The following is a 22,950-nucleotide window of genomic DNA, read 5'->3' as shown; positions in this document are numbered from 1 at the left end:
TTTCTCCTAAGCTCCAGAAGCCCTTCTTTTGCCTCTGTAACTTGTTTCCTGAGTCCACACAGCCCAGCTGCTTCACTTCTTGCACAGCTCACTTATTTTACCTCTGTGACTTTCTAAATAAATCTTCACTTATATTTGAATTTCTTGGCTCAGAATTCTTTTCTTTAGTGGAACTCAAGGAGAGTTCTAACATCTGGTGCTCTTTGCCATTAACATAGTAACTAAAATCCAGGCAGGAAGCAATAGTCAACCTTAAGAGACTCTTTGCCCAAGAGACAATTTTAATAAATAAAGTCTGAAAATTAGAACACTGCCAACACCTACCTTTGTAACCTTGGACTCGCTTAACTTCTGTAAGTTTAGGAGCATGAAAGAGAAGGAACTAAAATAATACAGAACAGCAACGATAATTGTGCTGTGGGTACCAGCTCTAGACTTAGCACTGTCCTAAGAGCTCTGCATGCATTCTTCTACTTAAACTTCACAACAACTCAGAAATGTGTTGTTAGCACTTTGTAGTATTTTCTAAAGAACTACTCAATGAAGTGGGCATCAACACATGGTACCATTTTTCGCGTAAAGAGATTGAGGTTCAGAGGACAACAACTTGTTTAAAATCATTCCAGTTTTATTTAACATGAAAGAATGCTTTAGACACTCCACTGCATTGGACTTTATCTGTTGGCCGCAACTTGCTGGAAAACTTTAAACCTATTCAATAGGCCTTAGAGGTTTTCATCGCCAGCACCACACTCCACATATCTTGGTCTCACCTGGAAGAATAATCAACCCTTCACTCACCCCCAGAACGCCTGGGCTACTAGCAGGGAACTGTTGCCTAGAACTTTCCTGAATGTTTCCCCCAACACTCCCCCCAAACCCCGCCCTTTCTCTGGTCGCTCCAGGCTCTGACCTTCAAACTACGTCTCCCATAAGGCCGTGCGAGGACACCAACCCTCTACCGGAAGTTAGAAAGGCTCTATCCGGCGTCGGGAAGAGTAAGTGTGGGGTTCTCTTAGTCCCTTGACCACAACCCGATTTCCTCTGGTCAGGTCGTGCGTAGGTTAGCTGCTGCTGCAGCGAGGTAACGCGCCCTGCCCTTGGGGCGGCGACCAGTCCTCCAGGCTCCTCTGTCTCAGCGCGTCCCGCCTGGCCCTGCTGGGTCGTGTGGCGCAGACTCGCGCCGGGACGCGGACGCGGGCGCGGGCGCTGTGGCTCTGCGGCCGGGGTCCGGGGAGATGGCGCGGAGGCAGCGGGTTCTGTGGCTGGTGGCACTTCCAGCCCGGCCTTTGAAGTGGGGGAGAGGGAATGCTGCCTTAGGCGTGGTTTCACTTTGAAAGAAGGAATTCACAGTAATGGCAACAAAATAAACTCTCAAACCATTCGACTGTTTGAAGAGACCGTGCATGGGTGCTGCTCGATTGGTTAAATGATCACCCTGAGTGCCCCAGGAAGGGTAGTTCCTTAAATAATGGTTGGTGACTTAAGTGACAGAACCATATTTGAGATCAGCCGGTTCCGTATTGAGCAATGTACTGGTAACCTTGAGCAAGTCATGGGCCCCGCGTTAGACACATCAGTAAAAGTGCATGTTGGTTTGGATAAAATCTGAGACCCTTGAACCCTAAGGTTCTCTTAAATGACCTCTCAGAGTAGTACATGCTCCTCTTGGAAAGCGAGGCCAATAGGTTATATGAATCACCTGATCCTGCCTTCAAATCCTTACCCTCTGGAGGGCCTGTCAATGAGAGATGAAAAAGTAAATCAAGCAGCAGCGCTGGACTTCAGACTTTGTGTAATTCTCTAGAATGAGTAATGGTTCTATTTCTAGATGGTTTTTGTGCCGAGAAAGCTAAGGGGGGAAAAGTACATTTTCCACTTTCTCCTGAAAGCACTGCATCGCACTATGGCTACTGAATGGTACTGTATTTCTGGAGAGAAAGTTTTGCAGTCACCTGGAGTGGCCTGTGTTGAGGCTGAGGAAGTGACCATGACTTAGAGCATGAGGCAGTGAAATATTATTTAAAGTAAACCTAATAAAGGACCTGTATGATGATATTGTATAGAAAATTTAAAGGAAAGGCACCTTAGAAAGGAGACTACACCAGTCAGTATATAGTAGTGCTTCAAACAAAGTTCTGAAAAGATATATCTTTTTTTTAATTCACAATATTTTTAAGCATTTAAAAATCTCAACATGAAGAGAATGGTCAGGCACATTCTAGAGTAAATCAAAAATTAAAATGTTTTCTAATATAGAAGTCACTCTTACTAATTTAAGTTATAAACAAATTTTTATTATTAGGTTTTACCCAAATGTTTACACTCTTGTGAATATATTTCACCTATTTATAAGTTTCACCTATTCATTTATGAATAGTAGAAAGATAAGGGAAAGAACAGACACCAAGTAAAGTTAATCTCTCTTGTCCATTTTTTCCCCTTAAATTTTGTTCATACTACTACTATAAAACTGATCTGCCAAATTGTAGGGTCAGAACCCTAGAGACATCAGCTTTCAAACATTGTGGATTACAACCTTTCCTCCTTTTAAGCCTAAATATCTCATTACTTAGAATGGTAGAAGCCTAGGTAGGAACCCAAATGTTTTCCTAACAGCATTTTATAGAAAAAATGTGTACCTGAATAAAAAGTACTTTGAGGAGTTGATAGACAACTGAAACATGAACCACTTCCACCAAAAATAGCTCGATTTGTGCCCTACCATATTCAACCCATGTTTAGACAACATTTATTAGGAGGTATGAAATAAAGATTATCTATACTTTTTCTTAATGAAACAATGGAATATAATCAATGCAAAGTTAATGTTTAAAAAGTTTCTGTGTTTCAAGGGTAAACAAAGTAATCAACATAAGTGTCCAATAATAGATCAAAAATATATGATCAATTTATAACAAAGATAATACTGCAGTGCAATGAGACAAAGACGGTAATTTCAAGAATGTTGCCAAGTCATATGGATTACTCAGTGAGATAAAAATGTGTCTTGACCGTTCACACTATGAACAAAAATAAATTTCACATGGGTTACAGAAATGAGCAAGGAAAAGCAATGAATGGTTTCCATGAGAAACTTAGTTTTCGAGTAATTTACTGTGGGATTATAATTCCTCTGAGGGCAGGGACCTGTTTCTGGTACCCAAGCATTAAGAGAATAATACTTGTCATCTGCTAAAAACTTCTGCCATTACTTCTGTCTGCTTTAAATCCTCTTCCCATTGAAGTCCCTCTGTCTACTTCAAATTCCCACTTTCCATTGTAAAGCTGTTACCCGACTCCCTTTCCCAAGCATATGGCTCCCAATTTTACCAAAGGTTCTATACACATTATTTTATATATCCCTCATGTTGAATTATATTTAAAATTCTCAGCTGATGACAGTTTTGAAGTGTATGCTGTGATGACATTTTACTACTAATTAACTTTTGAAGAACATATTGCTTGGGAATCCATAACTATTATTCTAATTATATCAGCACTCAGGTAATGTTCAATCATTGATATAAAAAGCAATTGCAAATGTTTTTTTTCTATTTTCCTTTTTTTAAGGAAGAAATGTCTTCTATAAAGAGAAGTCCAAAACAAGAAATAATTTCCCAGTTTCACTGTTCAGCTGCAGAAGGAGATATTGCCAAGTTAACAGTGATTCTTAGTCATTCTCCATCTCTTCTCAATGAAACTTCTGAAAATGGCTGGACTGCTTTAATGTATGCTGCAAGGAATGGGCACCTGGATGTTGTCCAATTGCTACTTGAGAAAGGGTAAACATTTTGGGCTATACCACCTGAAGGAGGATGTGGTTTAATTTCTGAGTTACATCTTTTTTTTTTTTATTTTTTCTTGTAGCCACATTTATATCATTGGACTTATAAATGACTCATTGCCTAGTTCTGTTAACAAAATATAGCATAATTTCTAGTCAAAGCTTATAACTTTTATTGAGGAATTAACTTTTCATACTTAATAGCAAAACAAATTTATGAAACAAACTTATGAAGCAAAGCAAAATTAATCTAATGGTTCCCCAAATAGAAAATGTAAATCTGCCCACTGTGACTAGGACAAATTCCTTGTAAAATTTAAATATCTAACAGCACATACTGCTTTTTAATTGTATAATTCTCCAAAAATTAAAGTATCTTCTTTCTCTAACTTTACATCATTTATGATTATTTCTTTTAACTTTCCCACTTGTTACATATGTTTCTAAAAATATTGTATTATAATAAACACTGGAGAAAATGTTTATTTCCTATTATATTTTTCCTTTTATCTGTAGGTGTGACAGATCCATTGTCAACAGATCAAAGCAGACTGCACTGGATATCGCTGAGTTTTGGGGTTACAAGCATATAGCTAACTTACTAGCTAATGCTAAAGGTCAGAAGAAGCCTTGGTTCCTAACCAATGTTGTAGAAGAATGTGAAAATTATTTTAGCAAGACACTACTGGACCGGAAAAGTGAAAAAAGAAATAATACTGACTGGCTACTAGCTAAAGAAAGCCATCCAGCCACAGTTTATATCCTTTTCTCAGATTTAAATCCCTTGGTTACTTTAGGTGGCAACAAAGAAAGTTCCCAACAACCAGAAGTCAGGCTTTGTCAGCTGAACTACACAGATATAAAGGATTATTTGGCTCAACGTGAAAAAATCACCTTGATTTTCCTTGGAGTAGAGCTTGAAATGAAAAAAGAGTTACTTAAGTGTGCTGGGGAAGGCCCAAGAGAAGATGGGTTGGTTGCCTGGTTTGCTCTAGGTATAGATCCTGTTGCTGCTGAAGAATTTAAGCAAAGACATGAAAATTGTTATTTTCTTCATCCACCAATGCCAGCTCTTCTGCAATTGAAAGAAAATGAAGCTGGTAAGAAGTGAACAGTCTTTACTTCTATCAGTAATAATCTGGTTTTTGGAACTGTATTGCAGTTGTATTTATCTGCAGTTCCTATGGGACATGCTTTTTCCAGTAAGTAGTGAAATTAAGCTATGTGTTCCTTAGAAACTTGTGTAAAGTTCTCACCCTAGGGGACTGCTCTCCTGGGCAGTTACAGCAGTCTTAATCAGCCAAGATTAATTTCCCCACAATTAACCCTAATGTGTGATGGTTTCATTTGATTCTTCAGTGAATAATGATTGAGCACCATACATTGAGCCTGATGGCAAAGACTTTGGTTTTGTTTTCTATTGCTGGGTATGCCAGTTCTTGTGTGGCCTTTTTATGCCATGGTAAGAAACTAGGTGTTTTAGTCTAAATTCCATTTAAATGTTATAACCTGACCTATGTTTAAAGACAAAAAAAACCTTTACTTTGCCTGCTTTATAGATCATGAATTATAGGTTATTAAATATGGAACTCAGAAGTCTTACTGAGAGGTGATTAGAAATTACTGTATCCCAGGTAAGAGATTGCAGTGGCTTGAATTAATGGAGGGTAAAAGAGCCAGGACATTCTGGAGGTAGAACTGATAGGGCTTGATCAGTATGTAGGCTATTATAAGTGAGAAGGAGGTGACAGTAACCTGGACTATGACCTGAATTAAAGTGATTGTAGTACAGATGGAAAACAGAGATCCATTCAAGGTATATTTTGAGAAAAAAAGTGACAGTACTTGATGGGATGCATATAGAGTACATAATAATGAAGGAAAAGAACAGGAATGACTGCTAGGTTTGAACTTTAGTAATTTGGCAAATAATGATAGTATTTTTGATAAAATAATGTAAGGTGATGAGTAGAGCAAGGAAAGCAGGACAGACTTGAAGTAAGTAAATGAAGATACTAGTTTTGGGCAGGCTAAATTGCAGGGGATGTTAGAATGCGGAGAGAGGGAAGGAGAGGAGGTCTGAACTAGATACCCCCATAGGGATTCACCAACACAAAGATGGTATCTAAATCCCAGGAAACTACTGAGATTACTTAGAGAGTGGAGAGCAAGTAAGACAGAGACTCTCGGAATCATGCCTGAATCCCTCTCAGTTTAGAGGTCAGGTAGAGGTAGAGAAGTCATTTACAGTGGTGTGGCCGTAAGATAGGAGGAAAACAGGAGACATGGAAACCATGAAAGCAGAGTGTTTTGGGGAGGTACTGGTCAAATGTGTTGCATGCTGTTGAGACTTTGAGTACAGTGAAGGCAAAGTTGTTTTGTTTTATTTTGTTTTTTTAATAAGAATCGTTGGTTTTGGTAGTGTGAGAGTGTTAATGAACTTGACAAGAGGAGTGTCAGTGTAATGGAAGGAACAGAAGCTAGATTATGACAGATGGAGGAGTTAATGGGAGGTGAGGAAGGGGTCACCTGTCAGTGTTCACTTTCCCTCAGGTGATAAGGAAGGCCCTTACAGAGACATGAACAGTGTAAATACAGTATTTTTTAATGTTCTGCAGTTTCCAGTTGTAAATAGGATGTGTTCCACAGTGAGATGAACCAGTAGTGGCTTAGTCACAAAGGTAGAGATGACTTCCAGCAATTTCCTAGCAATATTGTTTCTTATAGTTCAAATCCAAGTTAGGAACTGCCTTTGTAGTGTATTTTTATAAAAGTTTCTATTATAAAGTCACCATTTGTAACTTCACTATACGCCAGAATCTTTACCCAAAATTTCAAAATCACCTATAATAAAAGTCTGAGTTAATATAGTGTGTAAGACAGATATTAGTACATCTATCTTATATGAAGAGTTATACTTTATTAGTTCAAATTATAGTTAAATCTAATTTGCATTTGTTATACATAGAATTTAATCTTCTACTTTATGTATACATCATAAAAATAGGAATACTAAACCTTTGATCACAGAACTATTCAGGAGTATATGTCTTTATTGTGACTTAAGAATATTTATATTGTTACAATATATGTCTTCATTATGATTTAAGAACATTTTACATATAGATTAGTTTGTTCACAATTTGTCACAGAATTAAAACTTTTTGTTTCTCTTGAAGGGGTCGTAGCTCAAGCAAGATCTGTTCTTGCCTGGCACAGTCGATATAAGTTCTGCCCAACCTGTGGAAGTGCAACTAAAATTGAAGAAGGTGGCTATAAAAGAGTATGCTTAAAAGAAGACTGTCCTAGCCTTCATGGTGTTCATAATACATCATATCCAAGAGTTGGTAAGCCCTTTATTTTTCAGTGCAATCTCAGCCATCTGGAATCGTAGGCATTAAGACATTCTGGGAAGACAAGATTTTCAGTTGCAGATGGATTAACATTTTTATTAAGAGCATGTTTAATTTAGCCCTGGCTGGCGTAGCTCAGTGGATTGAGCGCGGGCTGGGAACCAAAGTGTCCCAGGTTCAATTCCCAGCCAGGGTACATTCCTGGGTTGCAAGCCATAACCCCCAGCAACCGCACATTGATGTTTCTTTCTCTCTCTCTCTCTCTTTCTCTCTCTCTCCCCCTCCCTTCCCTCCCTAAAAATAAAAAAATAAAAATAAATAAATAAAATAAAAAAAATTGTCACTAAAAATAAAAAAGAAGAATTAAAAAATGATTTTAAAAAAAAGAGCATGTTTAATTTAACCATTAAGATTATAAATATTAAGTTATTACATACTTTCATGACTTTTAAGTAAAGGACATTGTATATAATTAGCCAGAGACAAAAAAAAAAAGAGCCCCCACATTCGGTACCTGTTTGAGGCATTACCAAAGCAGTACAGCCTGGAGCTACCTTCTCATAACTGCCGGTATCTGCCTGTACCTTCTCTCCTTCTTCGAATCCGTGTTTTGAGTCTGCTGGGGATTTGGAAATCTGATAACCCAGCCCTTTAAAACTGTGTGGGAAAAAAAAAATAGATGAAGAAACACCTGCGGAGGTCGCCTGAGAGTAACTAAAGTGCATGGCTTAGTGACATCTGTTTTTACTGCTGGAGAGCCTCTTGTATTTGATTCCCGGATCTCAGTCTTGATATAGGGAGGATAATTCACTAGATTAGTGACTTTTGGAGAGGTGAACTGTTACTTAATTTATATGTATATGTATTTTGTATTTTTTTAATGGCTTAAACTTGATCATAGAGCCATGTTAGCTTTTAAAAGCATTTTGTTAAGGATTGGGATGGAAGAGAGAGGCAAGTTTACCAGGGTAAAATCTGAATTTTCCCCATGCCATCCATATACTATCTACTCACACTTTTTTCTTATTAAAGAACATAAGAATATGTCTGGTACCATAAGTACACAATAACCATTGTTAAGATGAGAAGGAGGACAAAAGCGATCTTTCACTTCACTGATGGTATTCTATACAACTTTTCTAAAATACTGTCATTAAGGAGAAAGGAAAAATCTCTTGTAACTAGACAACAGTGTTGTTCTTACTGTAGATATACCTTATAATTATTCTACTAGATAGGGACCCTACACACACAATTAGTTTCAATTACTTTTTCCTGTCATTCATACATCTGATTTTTTTTAATAGATCCAGTAGTAATCATGCAAGTTATTCATCCAGATGGGACCAAGTGTCTTTTAGGCAGGCAAAAAAGATTCCCCCCAGGCATGTTTACTTGCCTTGCTGGATTTATTGAACCTGGTAAGCCTTTTTAAAATAGTTTCTGTAATAACTTTCATTAACTTATAATTTCCCAATAAAAATTTTAGATAACATTTGAGAAATAATCTTTGATAAATTATTATGTTATAAAACAGGTATTTCTAAATATTTTCTGTGTGTTTGAAATTATAATTATTGTTTTTACTGGTGGAATAATTTTGTATATTTTAAAATTTCGGTATTTGCTCTGTCATGTATTGCTGTTATCCCAGGTATCCACATGACTTATGCCTCACTTCCTTCTGTACTAGACTCAGCTGTCACCTTCTCAAAGACGCCTTTCTTGATAGCCCCCAATACATGAGGTAGCCCCATACCCTGTGCTCACAGTCCCTGTTATCCTGTCATTTTTTTGCTGCAGTGTTCATCACCACCTAACCTGGTATGTGTGCACATATCTGTCCATCCGTTTGTCAGTCTCTCTATTTATGTGCTCATACCGGAAAGTTGGATCCATAAGGGAAGGGGCTGTATTTTATCATCAATGTGTCCCAAACCCTTAGGGCAGTGCCTCTTAAATAGTAGAAGTTCAGTAAATATTTGTGGAATAAATGAATGAATATATCTAATTAATACATTTTTAATCTCAACTTCTAATATCAGTCTGCATTGCTAGATAATAATAGTAATAAACACATGTAGAGCCACACTGTGTTCTGAAGGCTTTCCATATATTAAATCATATGATCGTCAGCAATTTTATAGATGGGGCAGTAAGGCACTGGGGTAGAATAAAACTTGCCCAAAATCAAGCAGCTAGTAAGTAACAGGCAGGGATGCAAACCTGGATAGTTTGTCTCTAAGTCCATGCTCTAGTGGCTCAATGCTGCCTCTAGTACCTCTAGGTTTGTTTGTTTATTGTTCTTTTTACTGCTGTCTAGCATTCCACTTATGAATATTCTGAAATTCATTTATCCATTCTGCTGTTGGTCATTAAGCTTACTTCAGAGCTCTTGCTATTACAAATAACACTACCATCAATATTTTTATACTACTCCTTATACACATTTGCAGGAGTTATCTAGATACATACCTGAGAGTACAATGGCTAGATGATAGGATATGAGCATCTGAACCTTTTCTAGATATTACCAAGTTGCTCTCTCAAGTGTCCCTGCCAGTTTACATTCCTTCTAGCAGTACATGAAATTGTCTGTTGTTCCACATTTTCACCAAATTAGAATTTTCAGACTTTTTAATTTGCCATTCTGATGGATATGAAATAGTGTGTCACTCTCGTTTTCATTTTTCCTGCTGATGGAGTATCTTTTTCAAATGTGTATTAAACATCCAATTTTCTCTATCCCTTGGTTTTACATGTTTATGTTCTTTGCCTATTTTTGTTTTGGTTGTTTGCCTTTTTTCTCATTGATTTTAGGAGTTTTTAATTATGTGTTATATGTTATTCTTTATTTTGTTATGGTCTTGCAAACATGCCAGTCTATGAATTATCTTTTCACTATGTTTTTTATGAACATAAGTTGTTAATTTTAATATAGAAAATGTATTAATCTATTTGGAAAAGAAAGCTATATTTAAATAGCAAAATATTTCTAAACTCCCAGATAAACTTAACTTAGAATATATTTTCTTTATTCTAATTCTCAAGTCCAGCAAATCAAAATGTACCTTTATTGGCATCATTTTATTTTATCATAGCTGAGTCAACAGTCATCCAGAGCAGTGATTTTCAACCTATTTTATCTCATGGCACACACAATCTAATTATTAAAATTCTATGGCAGATTAAAAAATATATTTTTCACTGATCTGACAAAAGAGGTATAATTTTGATTGATTTACAAAAATAATAATTACTCTTTTTGCTCCAAAGTGAATTTTCAAAAAATCAGGTGCCTATACTTGTATATAAGAATTTTTGTTACCACGTATTAACCAATCAGACACACTCTTATTATGTGATATGACCAATAAGATGCAACTCTGTTACATGATATATATATTTATGGTTCGAGACAGGTCATTCACACTGGATGGCTATTGTTGTATTGGCTGTTGTCATTTTTCTATTTGACAGTCTAAGGGAAAAGAGATCAGTGCCCCTTACTAAATAGGCATTGCATACATTTTTAAAATTTTTGTGGCACACCGGTTGAAAATCACTAATCTAGAAGAAAGTAATCATTTAGAAAGTAAAATACTGAATTTTATTTAATGTTGCTTTTAAACTTTTAGTGTTATGTGCTTCTGACTATTTTGAAAAAAGTTATCTGCAATAACTGGCAACCTAAGAAAAAAGAGTTTGAAGATTTTAGTGAAGAAAAGACTAGCCACTTATAAAAATCATGTAACAACATAACTATTCAGTGATAATATATAAATGAAATACTATTTAAAGTGTTTACATAGTGTTTAGCCAATAGTAGGTGCTAGATAGTTGTAGATGTTATTTTTTAAATGTAAATAAAGATTTGGACCTTTAAGAAATAAAAAGAATATTGGTATTTTGATTCTGTATGCAGTCATATACTTTAACAAATAAAGTTTTCTTGAATTCCAATCCAATTTCAGCCTGTTTCTGATTCTTTGAATTGGGTTCTGTCCAAAATGATTTCCAAATGTTTGAACTGTTCAGAGCACAGTATGTCCAAGGCATGTTCATCAGCTACTTGTTCTTTTGCCCTATTTCATTAGGGGAGACAATAGAAGATGCTGTTCGGAGAGAAGTGGAAGAGGAAAGTGGAGTCAAAGTTGGCCATGTTCAGTATGTCGCTTGTCAGCCATGGCCAATGCCCTCCTCCTTAATGATTGGTTGCTTAGCTGTGGCATTGTCTACAGAAATTAAAGTTGACAAGAATGAAATAGAGGATGCCCGCTGGTTCACTAGAGAACAGGTAAAGTTCAATTTAATTTCCTTCTGCTATTGATTGTTCTCTGACTGTATCGGTGTAGGCATGCAGCAAGGATACTTGCTTTCAACAGGTTGAATGAATGGCTGTGGCTCTCTCATCATGCATGGATTACAGTGTAATTGATGTGTCCTGTGTTAATTCATTCTATGAGATTCTTTGAGTAATGATGATTCTGTGCCATTTCCCAATTTCAAACACCATTCCTTCAAATTAATGATGCCTTTCAGTATACTTAATATAGGTAACTGTTATTTCAGAGATGAGAAACACGAATGTTATGTTTAAACATTTTATATTTAATTTATAGCTTTAAAACAGTTATCTCTTTAAAAATACCAGTAAAAATACTTAAAATTTGTGAAAAGTTCTTGTTCGGTTTAAAATATACTTAGGACAAGAATGACAAAACTGTATAACAAAAATATACTTGCAAGAACTTTTTACAACATCAGTAAGTTTTATAAGGAAAGATAAATTAGAAATACGTATTTTGCATGACCCAAAGTATTTGTAGAAAATAAATGGATATTCTGCAGTACTGAAGATCTGAAGTCCTTTCTGACTTTGTCTAAATAAAATTTATTTTATGCTCAACCTTTAAAAGTAGAAATAAGATTTTTTCAAAATTTTATGAAGTGAAACCTGTCCCAAAAGTTGACATCACTTTGAAAATAAGTGTGGAGCATATGCTTTGCTTTTTCATGACCTCACTTTCATAAGAAGGTACACATTACTCAAATATTTTGAAAATGGAATCACTAACTCATTGAAGCAACTAAAGATGCTGCATTAAATATTTCATGTTGAATATGAAATTTATTACTTTCTGCTGTTGTCATTCACTAGAAAAGTCATCACATTTTAGTTTATCGTATAAGCATAGAAGCTGTATTTAGGTGTAACAGCGTTGAAATCCTAATACATTTTATTATGGTATATTTTAGGTTGTGGATGTTCTGACCAAAGGGAAGCAGCAGGCATTCTTCGTACCACCAAGCCGAGCTATTGCACATCAACTAATCAAACACTGGATTGGAATGAACCCCAATCTCTAAATCAAAAAACTAGACTTTGAGTACTGATTCATTTCTTATACAACTTATTCCTCAATTGAGGTTAGAAATGTTCAGTGCTCTTTAGAATGTCACAACACAAAATGTCATATTCGGATTTTAAAATATTTTCAAAGTGTACATTTCATCTTAACCACAGAATTCTTATTTTTATGAGTTACAACATTGCCTCAGATTTTGTTAAATCTGGATCATCCTGCTATCTAGAACATTTTTTTGGTTGTGCTCCACAATTCTATTTCACAAAACCATATTTCTAATAAGAGAAATCATGTTGTAAAGAAATATGTTCCAAAAATGTAAGTACACTGAAATCCTAACACCTCTTGTAAGCATTAGACTAGTCATTAAAGATTCATTGCTGAAATTAAACACACTTACAAATAATTCTCAAAGATCAGATATTAAATCTCATATACAAGGTCCGGCAGAAGTAACACCTGTTTGAGTGTGGTTGGTAGGGGATGTGAATGTCTCACATGAGATGGACAGCAATTTGAACATTTCACCTAAAATGTCATATGGTGTGCTTGAGTGTGATATTGCTATATTACAGAATTACATGCCTATGATTTTGTAATAAAAGAGTTTGTAATAAGTAGGCATTATTTGTGCCAGACCCTGCATATGTACATAGTTAATAAAAACACTGACTTGATGTCACATCTTTTTTGAGAAATTAGACAAAATCATTTTAATGAATTTTGAGCTTGAATTTTTCATCTTTCCATTACCATAAACTGTCTTTCAGTTGTCAGTAGCTGATTTTTGCTCATCTTCCCATTGTAATTCACTTTTTTCTCCTGGTTTCATTGTTCTAACAGTGCTGCAGTTAACAGTGTTGCTTCTAGTCTATTTTCATCAGTTAAGAATTTTCTATTTTGACAACTCCACAGAATAAGTAAGAGCATATATTGCGTCTGGGGCCTCTTCCTTAAACCTAAAATTAATTAATCTATTTTTCTATTAGATCTACTCAAAGCCTTAAGACAAATCAGGATTCTCTGTTTTTTCACTGAAATGAAACATATTTGAAAGGAATTCTCCTCAAAGGTCAGATGTAATGTAAATCACAGAAAGATTTACATATTTTTTAAAAAACACTGGCTTTATGGCATTTTGTGATAAGGAATATATTTGCATTAGCAAAAAGCTATATAATCATTACTAATAACATCTATTAAGCTCATATATAACATTTTGCTTTTGGCCTTAACACATTCTAAGAATGCTTTATAAAGTAAGTATATGTTAGAAATGAAACAGTAAGATTCTAGAGAAAGTAAATTGTACTTCACAGTTTTGCAACACAGAATTGTCATATTTTACAAGGCTGTTTTGAAATTGTTTTAAAAGGTAATACTTAAATACATAAATTTATATAATTTGGCTGTATACTATCACATGTTAGAACTGGAAGAGACCTAAAGGATAATATATAGATTTCATTGCCCTTCTCTTACAGATAAGGTAAAGGAAATATTGAAAGGTGAATTTAATTAATTCATTAAAAGTAAATTAATTAATGAAAGTCATACAATTACAGCGTATAATTTTAACACAATTTATTATATTTTCAGTTAAGTAAATTACAAGTTTATATTGTATAACCCAGAGAAGCAGTCTTCCTCTGATCGAAAGTAGAAACTATTACTAAAAGTGTATATAAGATAAATCAAAATAATAGATAATAAGAATAAATTCAGTTTACCAAATACTGTTAATTAAAATTTTAGATACTAAAATTTAACTTAAATAAGATAATTTTATTAGGTAAAACTTTGTTTTATTAACAAACAATGGTTTTCTTAGTAATTGATGAAGGCTTATTGATATTAGGTCTTTAAACAAAATTAAGACTTACACAGGACATTTGATACATAATAAAATTTGAACTACATAGGCATATAGAAAATGCTGTGCCTGGATTATTCTTAAGTATAATGACTTAAAATTCAGTTTTACTTCAAATGTATTTTAGTACTTACAGATCCTAAGATTACATCAAAAGTTTTAGGATAGCAAAGTAAAATACAAAGTATCAACAAGTAGTTGTAAATTTAGTTTTTGATATTTAACCCTGTACTCAGGGAAAATCAGTATCTAAGTAAATTATTGTTTTAATAATCTTTCTTAAATTGTTAACCTCTGAGAGGTGAATAGCTACGTGTAAGTAGAAGAAATAGCCAAGAAATGGTAAAGGTTCAAGTGCCATCAATGTATTCTAATGGAAATAAAGGTAACAATACATTAAAAAAATTATCTATTCTCTGTTTTGTGTGTTGTGTGTGCTTTTTAATGTTTTGATAAATATCTTCTGAAAAAATGGAAAAGGCTAAATTTCAGTCATCATCTCCTATTTAGAATTAATGATGTGTAAACAAAATATACAAATGCCCTTTTAAAAGTTGTCATATTGGATTTAAATTTTTGTTTAAATCTTTTTAATTTTATAGTTTTGAGTCATATATATATGTATGCATGTCCATACATGCGCACACACACCAAACTACATGTACATATGTCAGTAATTTCATATTTGTGTATCTTGTCTATTTTTATTACTTGTCTAATGTTACCAGTTTTTGCATTTTGAATTTATTTTTTTACTCTTCATGGAAGGGCTAGAAGAATTAGAAGCCTACATATTTTAATTAGTTGGAAAAATAACTGAGTAAATCTTTTAAAGTTTAAAAGAGTAAAGTTTAAAATAAAAGAGTAAATCTTTTAAAGTTTAGCTAAGGGGTGTGGATAAAGACAGAAAAAAAAAAGGAACAAGCAAAGTGAGACCATGAGATGAAAGGAGACAGTAAGTTTGTTAATAAAGTAAATAAACAACTAAATCTCATATGAGAATAGTAGATAGAACTGTGTTGCTAATGTGCTTATAGCACAACATTAGGTGAAAATGTTCTATAAAACAAATTTGTTAATAATTGAGAATAAAGTTTACATAACACATTGTATTAGGGATGAGAACCAGTTACTAGGTTCTAAAAATTATATATAATATTACAATAATATATATCATGTGTGTGTGAAGTGAGAATGGTGGATGCCAAGTGAAATTTATGTGTGTGCTACTCTTAAAAGGGCCAGTTTTCTGTAGTAGAAAAAGATCTAGGACAATGTAATTCAAAGTGCAAAATTAAGAGTATTTGTCTACAAGTGTGAAAGATCTAGGTCTTGAGGCACTTGGAGAGGGAGGCACTTAGAAAAGGAGCTGGGAGAGTTTGACTTCAGAGTAGATGTGGGGGGAGTGCTCCCTAAGGGGCCAAATGCTTAGGAGCTTTGACAGCACAGAGGTAGATGAGACAGACACACTGCACGTTTTGAGAACTCCTATTTTGAAGAAACGGATAATGATGTTGCCAGGAGCCTGCATCTTCAGAAGCATTTCATTGGTCAGGAGAGAATTGAAAAGGAGCTGTTGGTGAAAATAAGTTCAGTGATATTTCTATACTACATCTTGTCCTTTTTCTTCCTGAGACATTCAGAATTCAGAATAGATTTTGAAAGAGGAAGTGTGGTTTATTATCATATACAGTAGATTTCCAAATAATTATTTTCCAAAAGTACAAATGATCAAAAGAAAGTTATTCAAGTAATAAAAACTGCATGGGGAAGAAATGGGTAATCAGAAGCCTGAACTTTTTTATTGTTCAAGAAATAATTTTTCAACTATAAAATGAACATTTGGATGTGTTACTTGGGCTCATAGGCAAGTTCCTCATTCAATTTTCACTAAATGATATGCACACATAATTGTACTCCTTGGTGGAATTAGCACTTTCAAATTTTCTTTATTCCTTGAAGAACATTATGTTTCTTACACTGCTAAGCAGACAATGCCATAGCATTGGACAATGGATATTTCTCCTTTTCACAATTCCCATTATGATGATGCTGTACAGAATAGTGGGGGTGGCTGTGAAATTTTAAAAAGGATTTATTGAGTTGAAAAAGAAACTTTGCTAATGGAAACATTTTTCTTTCTAACCCAAAGTCTGATAACAGACAAACTACAGCATAGAGAATGAAAAACTGCCCTGGCTTTCCAGTCCTGGGTTCACAGGAGCTGTACCAGACCATCTTGTCTCACCCTTGATGGATTAAGAACATAATTCTAATCACTTAACTTGTGAGGTGGTTTCATTTTCAGTAACATGGGAGTTCCACCCAGGAGTAGAAATTGACACTGGTACTTACATCTATTTTAGAACAGAATGGATAAAAAACTGATCTAGTCTGAAGTTTATTTTTGTTTAGTTTATATTCAGCCCATTTTGCTCTAGCCTGAAATTGCAGTCTTTTGGAGCTGTGTGATGTTTTGAACATATCAGTAAAACACCTTACAAATATTTATTACTGCGTTCAAATAGCAGTAAGCTGATGTCATCTCTATCACTAGGGGTAAAAATGATTTAAAATGCCATTGATCCAACAGCTTTGCTGCTAAGAGTTATTTTGCTTTTGTTGCTGGATTCACTTGTATTATGAAACAAGTTTGAATACTCAAAGGGTTTATAGGGTTTGGAAGTCCAAATAAGATGCCAGAACAACGGCTGCAAAATCAAACCTCAGGGGCTATGACAGCCCTGACCGTCTGTTCTGTGTGTTACTCAGGGCTTCGGTGGGATTGCAGCCGTGAGTGGGAAGCCAGTAGGAACTTTGTTCTGGGAGACACTGTTAAGGATGAAAGGAGAAAATATGCCATTGGTTCTAATAAATTGTAAATTTACTTCAAACTCAGATTTGTGAGCTTTGTAAAAGTTGTTTTTTGCTTTTTCTTTCCAATATATCTAAGAACTAATAGGTCTCTATTTCCAACAAGCTCCTAAGAAAATAGAACTCTTTAGTTAGCTTATTCTCAATACTAACACTATCTATACAGAACCCTATATAGACTCTTGACAATTATTTTTTTATCTTTAACCCTGTGAAATGCATGTTAATATCATTATCCCCATTTTATAATTGACTAAGAGGATTTTACTTTTTAAGGCACATTGTTAAATAAATGGAAGAGCCAAAGCTTGAACTCCAGTATTTCATTCCAAATTCTTTCATATGTCCACTTGCCAGAGCTATCGTACAGAAGTCCTTTAATAATGCTGCACTAATGAAAGCACTTTCAGTCTTTGTTTCCTCTTCCAATTCCTTAAATTTTGGTCATTTTTAGGTTAGATCTTTTCTTACCATTACACGTTTTTTTTTTTCCCCCATAACCTTCAACTACTTATTTGATTACCAAATTTCTATCTCCAACTCCCCATTAGACATATTTGCTTGGACATCTCAAAGTGTCCTGTATACTACACATGGACAGGTAAATGATCTTGTCTCCCATGGGTGTTCCTGTTTCTCTATCCCTATTTCAGTAGTCTTGCAAGTGCCCAAGACTTACCTTGCAAGTCTTGGAACTTGGAGTATTGTTATCTTTAATATATCTACCTTGTTTCTCACCCTATGGTACCCCACAGCCAATCTCCAAATCCTCCCCCTTTTATTTCTTTACTCCCTCATACTTCTCAAATGTCAGTCTCTGTCTCTCTGTCACTGCCTGCCCCCGACTCCATCTCTCCATGGCCACCATCCTACTTTGGGCTACTCACCTGGTCTCAAGCTCAGCTCAACTTCCTTAATTGGTCTCCCTACTTGAAAGTTCTATTCCCAATCCATTCTTCACACTGTAGCCAAGGAGATCTCGCTTAGAAGCAATCTTATCTAGTCTTTCTCTTAATATTTTTTAATCCTCACCTGAGGATATGTTTATTGATTTTAGAGAGAGAGGAAAGGAGAAAAAGAAACATCATCGATCAGTTGCCTCCAGTACACACCCCAACAGGAATCAGACCCACAACCTTTTGGTGCACAGGATGACACTCCAACCAAATGAGCCAACCAGCCAGGGCTCTCTGACTTAATATTCTTCAGAAGGACCTCTCTGTGGATAAAGGAGAAAGCCCAGTTTCCTTAGCATAGCAATTTACCTCTGTAGTTAAACTCCCATCACTTCTCTTTCTTCCAACCCCTTATATTTGTGTGGCAAAAAGCCATAGACAAACCTAATTCTTTATTATGCATTAATAAACTTTTATTAAGTGTTATCTGAATAACTATGACCAATATCATATACTACTAGTTTAAATAGAAATGTTTCATTCATTTATTTAAAGATTCTAAACTATATTTTTATTTACATTTCTCACAGTATTTCAAAAATTGTAGTTAAGAGCTTTTTTATCCCCATTTTATAAATAAACACACTGAGTCTAAGAAGTCAAATGACTTCTCCAAGATCAACATAGGGTATGGAAATAGAACTCAAATTTAAATCTCTCTAGTGAGAGTCTAGAACCTCCACTATACAGTACACCATATTGCCTCTGCTCCTGGATCTACCGCTCAATGATAAATAGCTGATAAAGAGTCAAACTAGATCATTTAAGTTTTCATTCTTGTTTGGGTTTCTTTCCCTTAATCTGTACCATGTGAACATCATAGTTGTGTATCATGAATGCCCCTATCCAAGCTCCTAATCCACAAGAGTATCACTGTGCAGTAAAAGCATTTTTTGAAAATAAACAGACTTTGGGAATGGTTAAGACAGATAATAATAGACTGATTAAAGGGTGGTGGATCACTCCTGACAATGCATAAGATTAAATATGGTAATCAGATTTTGGATTTAGACAACCCAGATAAATCCAAAGTAGAACAAGACGAGGTCATCAAATCTTGATTTCATTTTCTTGCCTTTCAAAATACATATTTGCATTTAATTCGTGTCTCTTTCAGAGCTGAGAAATCTATAAAGGCTTTACCAAGGTGAGCTGATTGTATTTTCTTTTAAATTTTTTATTTTTGTGTGTTGTTTTGAATGAAATACTTTAATTTTTGTTGTCCTAAATTAGTGGCTTAGCGAAAGATAATAACAAAGGGAAAATTATTTTAATGTTATATATGAGGACAATTTAACAATGTATTTCTTTACAGTCACAGAAAATCCAACAGCTGTTTGTAACTTGCTCTGTTATCAGAGAGCATGGTTACATCCAAAAAAATTCTCAATAGTTAATGTGTTTAGACCTCTTTTATTTGGGTTAAGAAAGACATCATATGCACACTTGAATAGCCACCAGTCATATCCTAATTTGGTTATGTGAAATAGTGCATTTGGAAAGCAAGGAAAATGCAATTGACAAGCTAGACTTCCAAGCATAATTGAAATTCATTCTGAATTCAGGCAGGATCAGTTTCATTTCAAAGCAGACTCTTTGTTTTGAATTTCTATATTCTGCTTTGTTTCTATGGCAGCATTAAATTTACTATCTAATGTAAATTGGATTTTAATAAATCGCCAAATGATTTTCTCATCTGGCTTAGTTAGTAGGATTTCTCTTCATTAATTTCACCTTAATTTTACTTACATAAATGTTTTTATTTAATTTTGGAAATATCTTAGTCACCCAAAACATTATGATCTGATCTCAAGAAAGAACACGTTATGGATTACTCTTTTCTATAACAATAATAGCAATTACTCTGAGATTCAAAGCAATTTAATAGGCTAGTATTCTGGCTAATATTTGTTGTGTAAATAATCTCGATTCAAACTTTGCAGAATGATGTGTTTGCAATTTTACTGTCAGTTGTTCTTTGCTTTTAATGGCAATATGCATTTATAATCAGATTCCTCTCACAATTAGGAATTTCAACAGTTCTTCCTACCTTCCTCATTCTCACTCAAAATTTAAATATTAGATGACTTTTAATCTCCCTTTTCTTCTTCCAGAATTTAAACATTCCTTGTTGTTTTAATTCCATTGTCAGATTACCTTAATGTTAAATAAGTATCCTCAAATTCTTTACTGGGAAAGAAAACTGAAAGTTAAATTTCTATTTCCTACTTTTTTTTTAGATAGTGCTTCAGTTGCTAACAATTCACTTTTTAAAAAATATTTTATATGATGTTTAACTTCTCAAACAAATCTGTAGTAACCATGTGATGAAATTACAAATCAGCATGCTCATAAAATGGTCTTGGTGTCTTCTCTTCAAGGGGAAAATCATCTAATAACCAGATTTTCAAATAGGTCTTTAAAATGACATACCAGGTAAAGGACACATGGACAAAACCAAAGGTGGGTAGGATCAAGGGTAAGAAGTGGAGAGGGCTGGGGCTGGGGGGAGAGGGGGAAAATGTAACAACTGTACCTGAACAACAATAAAAATATATATAAATAAAATTTTAAAAAGAAATAAAACATAAAATTGCATACCAGATATTTAAATGTGATGGGTCAAATTCTCGACTCTCATCAGCTATGAAGCTCCTTTCAGAGACTGGTTCCAGATTAGTTTTGAAAAGGAGTAGAAACTCTAAGATCAAATTTGTGAAGGTATACACTACCTGAACAAAATGCACTGATACGCTACTGTAATCTCATGAGACTGCCCGGACCTCAGTGAATTGGAGAAATGGGATGGAATGTTAGCACTAATTATCTGCCCAAAAGAAATCCAATCATAAAGTGATTAAATTAACCTGGCAGATTAATTCGAAGCATAATTATCATTGGCCAGACTGCAATTTACACACTTTTTTATGATAATAGGCAAAAATACAGCACACTCAGTAGTTCAAGCTATGTAAAAGGAAGATCAGCAGAAAATAGCAAGCATAGAACAATTTAAAATATATGCCACTTTATTGCTTTCAAAAACATACATTAGTTTGGATTAAGCTACAAAAAATGTGTTTAGTGAATCAGGTAAGTAATTATAGAAAATATTTAAAAGTTGTGATTTCTAAGTTATTGAAGACATCTTCTCTAAATCTTTTAATTGAAGTCTCTTTGAAGTTCTTACATCCTGTTACATTAATGTCCTTAACAAATTATTTTTTCAGAGGTAACAGTAATTTCAAGGTAATTTAAATTCTCTTAAATTATGAATTCTAAACAAGTAATGAGGTTAACATCACCCAAAGTACAGGAAAAATTGCAAAAAGTAAAAATGTTGTCTCTTACTAAATAGCAGATGTTGATAATATTTCCACTGAAACATTTGAAAGAACATGTTGATTGTGTTTTTCTGAATGACTTGAAGAAGTAGAATTAGCCTACAGCCATTTTTTAGAGTACTATGAGTAAAACAGTTTTTTGCCTAGGGGGTAAGAAGAGAGATTATGAGTTTGTTTTAAATACTGATGAAATTTTTCCTACTCTCGTTAGAATTTGGCAGTGTCACGTTGTGTATCAGGTTCAGGTTTTTGTTGGTTTGTTTTTGTTCTAGACAGCAAAGGAATGAAAATGTTTTGTTTTGCACAATCAAAAACTCCGATGTCAGCACAACTGCTGAGATGTGCCCCTAGGGAATAAAACTGCCTCACTGAACAAATCAGAGAGATTTCATATTTTGCGGGAATTACAGAGGTTTTCTGTATGAAGATCAAGACACTATCTTCAAATTATATTTCAGACTGAGGATTAAGGTTGAGTGTTTCAAAATTAAGAGGATATCATTTAAACCCATCAAGCACTGGTAATTCAGCAATTAGGTTTGCAGAGAAGCATGACTCTTCTGTAATACAGTTACTGAAGCTGTATGCCTCTACTTCAGTAAGCAAAACAGGAGACAGCATTTCTCTTTAAAAAACTCAAAGGCATTCTTCATTTGATTAATAGGTAGTGCAAGTCTTGGGCAGAAAAAAGAAGTTCCTGAGATCTTTTCAATTAGTCTTTTATACCTTTTTTTTTTTTTGCTAACTTTTACAAGGTAACTAATGACATATTTAAATACACATATGTGCTCTACTTTGTCTCTTTATCTTAATGAAACACACCATTTTAGTAAAATTTTTATTATTTGAAATATGTATGTTGAAATGAAGTCATCACTTTGTGTCTAGTTGAAAACAGTATAATTAGCCAAAGAGAAATAAAGTGTCCCATGGGACTTGAGTGAATACAAATGGATTTCTCAAGATAAGATTCTGAAAGTCCATGTGCTGGTCAAGGTCAGAGTAGGAGAAAACTGTAATTACAGATTTATTGGACATAGCAATTGAAAACAAAAATTTAGAGTAGCCAGGGTTCTAATCATAGTTGAATAAGGTGATTTCTCTACATATACTGATATTTAATTCATGCCTCATTCTGCACATGGAATTAGCTAAACTCACACTCTAAGAGTCATTCTGAAGCCCAAGAGGAAATTAATCAAAGCAAAATACATTTCTTCAGGGTTTTCTGGTCTAATAGTATCATGATAATAACACAGATTATAACTGTACCTTCTAAAGTGAGTGACTTTACTGGTATGAAAATGGTTTTAGGTGGTGCACATGAAGGTATTTTCATTATTTTTTAAATTATTTATGTTTTTGTTTTACAGGTGTATTAGCTACAACCCAAA

The 22,950-nt window shown here is 34.3% G+C and overlaps 2 protein-coding genes across 7 annotated transcripts in view; both read left to right on the top strand.

Annotated features, from left to right (window-relative positions):
- Nucleotides 1-950: 950 nt before the first annotated feature.
- NUDT12 (nudix hydrolase 12) lies at nt 951-14,801 on the top strand. Of its 2 annotated transcripts, XM_045838036.1 has the most exons (7): nt 951-998; nt 3,574-3,785; nt 4,304-4,887; nt 6,967-7,134; nt 8,448-8,561; nt 11,238-11,437; nt 12,400-14,801. In XM_045838036.1, exons 2-7 carry the CDS (start codon nt 3,580-3,582, stop codon nt 12,508-12,510), a joined length of 1,383 nt encoding a protein of 460 aa, XP_045693992.1. In that variant the 5' UTR covers nt 951-998; nt 3,574-3,579; the 3' UTR covers nt 12,511-14,801. The 2 variants fall into 2 exon arrangements, with proteins under 2 accessions (XP_045693992.1, XP_045693993.1); XM_045838037.1 differs by lacking the exon at nt 8,448-8,561.
- A 4,457-nt stretch (nt 14,802-19,258) lies between these two features.
- Nucleotides 19,259-22,950, top strand: part of LOC123818108 — a 108,734-nt gene continuing 105,042 nt past the window's right edge. For 4 of the 5 annotated variants that reach the window (XM_045838033.1, XM_045838035.1, XM_045838034.1 and 1 more), the window contains exon 1: nt 19,259-19,359. The gene's annotated coding sequence lies outside the window, so the exon portion shown is untranslated. Of the gene's footprint in view, nt 19,360-20,593; nt 20,676-22,950 lie in introns of all 5 variants that reach the window. The other variant, XM_045838032.1, reaches the window with a different exon arrangement.

The sequence above is a fragment of the Phyllostomus hastatus genome, unplaced genomic scaffold (assembly GCF_019186645.2).
Source record: "Phyllostomus hastatus isolate PE091 unplaced genomic scaffold, TTU_PhHast_1.1 phas_contig_254, whole genome shotgun sequence".
NCBI classification, from domain to species: domain Eukaryota; kingdom Metazoa; phylum Chordata; class Mammalia; order Chiroptera; family Phyllostomidae; genus Phyllostomus; species Phyllostomus hastatus.
The sequence above is the reverse complement of the archived record's forward strand: the minus strand, read 5'-3'. Positions and strand labels throughout refer to the sequence as shown.

Coding starts and splice junctions, on each gene's coding strand:
- NUDT12 (XM_045838036.1), top strand. CDS start 3,580: ATGTCTTCTATAAAGAGAAGTCCAAAACAAGAAATAATTTCCCAGTTT. Junction 4,888..6,966: donor ATTGAAAGAAAATGAAGCTG/GTAAGAAGTGAA, acceptor TTTCTCTTGAAG/GGGTCGTAGCTCAAGCAAGA. Junction 7,135..8,447: donor TACATCATATCCAAGAGTTG/GTAAGCCCTTTA, acceptor TTTTTTTAATAG/ATCCAGTAGTAATCATGCAA.